The sequence below is a fragment of the Colossoma macropomum genome, unplaced genomic scaffold (genome assembly GCF_904425465.1).
Source record: "Colossoma macropomum unplaced genomic scaffold, Colossoma_macropomum, whole genome shotgun sequence".
NCBI classification, from domain to species: Eukaryota; Metazoa; Chordata; class Actinopteri; order Characiformes; family Serrasalmidae; genus Colossoma; species Colossoma macropomum.
Window position 1 is genome coordinate 33,465,642 of NW_023494795.1, and position 5,156 is coordinate 33,470,797.

The 5,156-nt window shown below is 36.7% G+C and overlaps 1 protein-coding gene across 1 annotated transcript; it reads left to right on the plus strand.

Moving 5' to 3' along the window:
- Positions 1–351: 351 nt before the first annotated feature.
- Positions 352–3,646, plus strand: thbd (thrombomodulin). Its single transcript, XM_036582240.1, has one exon. It carries the CDS (start codon positions 601–603, stop codon positions 2,221–2,223), a length of 1,623 nt encoding a protein of 540 aa, XP_036438133.1. The 5' UTR covers positions 352–600; the 3' UTR covers positions 2,224–3,646.
- The last annotated feature ends 1,510 nt before the right edge of the window (positions 3,647–5,156 follow it).

The window sequence follows — 5,156 nt, forward strand, 5'->3', positions numbered from 1 at the left end:
ACGTCTTTAGAACAAGATCTGTTTCACATTCATGGCCCATGTGTCTAATTCTGGAATGATCTGGTTTTACAAATAGCCTGACACGTGAACTCTGGTCTGGTTATGTCTGAGGTAAGACGTGCCAAGAATCTTCGTGTCGTCTAACTTTCAGCCACAGCTTTCACAGCTTGTGTGGGTTTTGTTCCCGTTTTCTGTTTATTTAATCCGCCCTAGTCTCCTGCTAAACTACTCTATGGGGAAACGTACGAGTACAGCCCTTACATAACATTCTCAAGACGCAGGTTAAGAAAATAACATTGCCATTTATTTGTGGCGACGAATAGCGAATCCGTCCAGCGAGATATCATGTAGCCTACGAAGCTGCCACGGAATGGAGAAAGTTGCAAGGCGCTCCAATAGCTGCGCCAGCTGAAAAAAAAAACCTCCTCCCAGATTTTCAAACATGGCACTCGCTATAAAGGCAGGGCTAGAACTGCCGGAGCCGTGAGTATAGCCTGCGCTTTACAAAAAGACAAGACAGTGGGCAAGGACCCCTTAAAACAAGTTGTGGCCTCTGTTTAACTTATCTAGCTTATACAAGGACATTCGCTTCACACAGAGATGAAGAATTTTATAGGAGTGGTCATGGCGGTCGTACTTCTGAGAGTACAGGGAAAAAAGCCAAATAACGGTTATTGCGTTCAAAACAGCTGCTTCACTGTCCATACAGACATTGTGGATTTTAGTGCAGCACAGCAGTCTTGTGAGAAGAAATTGGGTTGTTTAATGTCTGTTCGAACGACAGACATAAACGATGTCATTTCAGATCTACTTACTGGATTTTCTGGACATTTTTGGATTGGTTTAATACACAAAGGTGACAGATGCACAGATTCGTCCCTTGATCTCAAAGGATACACTTGGATAACAGGAGATAATACAACTCGTTTCAAAAACTGGAAAAGCAATGACATTGCCTGCTCTCAGCGATGCGTGTCACTATCCAAAAATGATGAAAAATGGACGGAAAGACTCTGTAATGATACAACGGATATCGAAGGATATTTGTGTGAATACCGAAACACTAAAAAATGCGGACGGCTTACATCTGAATCAGTGGTTCTTTATGAAACTCCTTTCGGATTTTCGAGAAAGGATCTAAATGAAGTGCCCCATAGCAGCAATGCAACGCGCCTGGATCTGAGAACAAAACACATCTGTTTAGAAGGTGAGTGGCTTCGCGCACCTTGGAGCTGTGAAGTTTATAAAGGTGGTTGTGAACATAACTGCGACAACAGGAATGACACCTACACTTGTACCTGCCCACCTGGGTATAAACTTGAAAGTAATGCAGTCAGTTGTGAAAAGGCACAAGATGACCCCTGTGAAAAAGCGAGTTGTTCACATATCTGCTTACCAAGAGGAAATAACTATGAGTGTCGATGTCCCAGTGGATTTGCCATTGATAAGGATGGAAAGATCTGCGAAGATATCAATGAGTGTGATGATAAACGACTGTGTCCAGGAAAATATTTACAGTGTGTCAACACAGTAGGTAGCTTTGAGTGTCACTGTATGAATGGCTTTAAGAAGGAAAGGGACACTTGTGTAGACAATGATGAATGTGAATCTGGACCCTGTGACCATAATTGCTTTAATACCATAGGCAGTTATTATTGTGAATGTTGGGATGGATACGAAGTGTCACCAGAGGACAGACACAAATGTGCCCTTTATTGTCCACAGTGGGAATGCCAGGCAGTGGACTGTGACCCTAACAACCCTTATCAGTGTGACTGCCCTCGTGGCTTTATTCTAGAAGAGAGACCAGCAGGTCTTTTTTGCACTGACATTGATGAATGTGATATGTTATATTGTGACCAACATTGCAAAAATACCATTGGAGGTTACAATTGTTCTTGCAATGAAGGATTTAACCTTATTGGTAATACTAAATGTGAGAAGACAGGCATTTCAGAGGAACCACATACCACAACCTTTGACATCTTTACGCCTACCCCAACTGAGAAACCTTCAAATGTCCCAAGAGGTCTTGGAATAAGTGTGTGCACTGTTGTGGTAATTCTGCTGATGGCCTGTCTTGCCTATTACCTTATGAAGTGTTGTGGGAAAATGGGCAGCTTAACTTTAGACAAAGGCTGCAATGAAGATGTGCATGGTTTGCAGCAAGTGACTACAGAAAAATACACCAAGAAACTGTCCAACAGAAACATTTATATTTAAAACCACTGTAGTACCTTTGAGGGTACATTTACATTGTTTGTACCTTAATGAAGGAAAAATGTACCTGCACAGTAACCTTTATTTCTAACAGTGTAGGGCTGATTTATTTAAACACTGGATGAAGTTGGGACATGTTTCCGGGTTACTTTCATAAACAAAGCCCAGTACCTTTATAGAGACTGACACAGAAACACACATATACAAAACACATTTAAAAGCAAGAAATGTTTTGCCTATGTTTGTAAGATTTGGGAAATCAGTTGGCTTTATGAAGGCCAGAGACATTGTGAAGACGTTGATGAATGCATATCTAGACTCTTGGTGTAAGCTTGTACTCTATAAACTGAAGTTCATTTATTTATTCCAAGTAAAAAATACTACACAAATCCTCAACTGTGAGTTGTGTTGTGTAACAAGCATTACTATACTGAATGTTACTATTACAGATGCTCTATAATCACATGGATAACAGAGGAACAGTTGCAAATACTGTATTTTAAGAAAAACAGAAACAAAGAAAAAGAAAGCATTGCTGCATAAGTGCAGAATGGTCGTATGTATTAGAGATTATTTAGGTTTACCAGTGCCTAACCAGTTGTGAAACTAATATTGATAACACACCAAGAAAATGAAAGAAGGAATTGAAAACTAATAACCTATGATTACCATAATTCTGCATGTATAACATTATTAATCTTAATATATAAATTTGGTATGTTTATTTAACAACTAATGAGTGGTAATTGTCCTGGGAAGTTTCTTTTTCTTTAAAATGAATTTGGTTGAATGTTTAATAAAAAATTAATTTAAAATTGCTGAAACTCGATGGATTGGTGACAGAAAAACAGAAAAAATCTCATCGCACTTTGAGATTTGTAATGTGTCTAAGGTTTAAATGTTTTTTACTTGGAAATGTAACTAAGTAAAAGTACAAATATTCAACTGAAGTGTATTCCACCCCTGTATATCTGTTAAGTCCAAGAGAGCAATTAGCTACACAGTCATTTGGGGGCCTGCTATGTGTCGTAGATAGTTAATGCATGAGAGATTTAACAAAAGGTTTCAGGTCGATTGTAAATATGGTATTTGTATCTGGTGTTCATTGTTGTTTTCTCACATGAAGACAACAAATTGGTGTCAATGGCAGCAAAGCAGACCATCGTGAAACAAGAAGCCAGTAAACAGATCAAGAACACTTTACATGATGTACAGATTGATGTGTCAAAGACTATTATTAAGAAAGAAATACACCAGGATGACATCAGAGAGTTCACTAAAATTCAGAATAATGATAAGACTTAAGAAAAGAAAGCTCATTCAAAGAAAGCCCTGATGGCTCACCACCTTCTGGTGGTGGATTGCAAATTGCACACAGTCATCCACCAAACTCTAAAGGGTTTGGAGACAAGTATAAACATTTGGTGTAGCAGTGTTAATTTTTTTTTTTTTTTTTAATTAATTAAAAATAAAATGTGGCAAATACAAGTGATATACATTTGGTGTGACAATAAAGTCGATGAGATCAACTTTAAAAAAAATAAATGCGGTTCATTCAGTATACAGTGTTTTGTTCAGTTGTTTTATTTAAAATTTATTGTGTTAGAGCACACTGGGGAAAATACCCCCCCCCCCTAAGAAATTGTCCATTTACTCTAAAGCTAAATCATATGTGTGCCTGAGTTTAGTAAGTACAGGATGAAGATGCGTAAATAGACATGTAAGAGAAGGGAAATAGAACTAAAACAGCAGACAGTTTTGTTGTTATCACACACAAAAGAATATATTTCAATATGTATATATCTCTTACCTGGTGAATGTTGCATTAATTTGTCATCCATTTTTACAGAACGTATAATTAATGACCAAAATCATTTCCTTTGCATTTTTTTCCAAAATTGTGTAATTATTCAAAGTACAACACAAAAATATAATATATTTAAAATTAAATTAAAGCCTCAACCAATGTATGTCTTAGTGATTCCACATCATTTAAATAAGCTCTATGACAACAATAACTATTTAAACAAAGCGATTGCATTCAACATTTAACGGGTAAGTGCAAATGATTAGTGCTCATGACAGAACAGATCAGGCGTGGATGTAACTCTGCTGAGCTACAGAACTCATATGCAAACCATCTCCAACAAGATGGCTGAAAATGTTGCCTAATTCTAGCTAATGGTTGCTATAGCTAGCATGTAACACTAATACTAACTAGCCAGTGAAGCTCCAGAAAACTTTGTGTCTTTATAATGAAAATACAAGTAAATAATATTTTATGGGCCAAATTATAAAGGGCCTTTTGTCCCTGTGGGGTCAAACTTTTATTTCACTTAAAAAAAAAGCTGTTTTTCCTCTTAAAATCAAGTCAAAATTGTTCTCTGCACAACCCCTTTATAATCATGTATTTTTTTTGTAACTAATATTTTTTATTAGTGATATATAACAGGTACAACACAGCACATATGTACAGTTTAATAATAATAATAATAATGATAATAATAAAGACTTACAAGAAACCCATGCAGACGTGGGGAGAATATGCAAACTCTACACAGAACGGACCCTGGTCGCACGGCCGGGAATCAAACCCAGGCCCTTCTTGCTGTGAGGCGACGGTGCTACCCACTGCTCCTGCTGCTGCTGCTGCTGCTGCTGCTGCTGCTGCTTATAATAATAATAATAATAATAATAATAATAATAATAACAATATTATCATCATTGTTATTATTATTATTATTATTTTATTGATTTATTTATTTATTAATTTATTTATTTATTAAGTTCAGTGTTTTCATGTCCAATTCAGTTCAGTTGTATGTGGTCATATTCATGTATTTTTAATTAATTTTCTTCTACAACTTATTTATTATTTATAATATTTTCCAGTGACCACCGCGACCCAGAAGGATAAGCGGTTTAGATGATGGATG

What these genes read in the sequence shown, in the direction of transcription:
- thbd (XM_036582240.1), top strand. Translation starts at nt 601, where the DNA reads ATGAAGAATTTTATAGGAGTGGTCATGGCGGTCGTACTTCTGAGAGTA.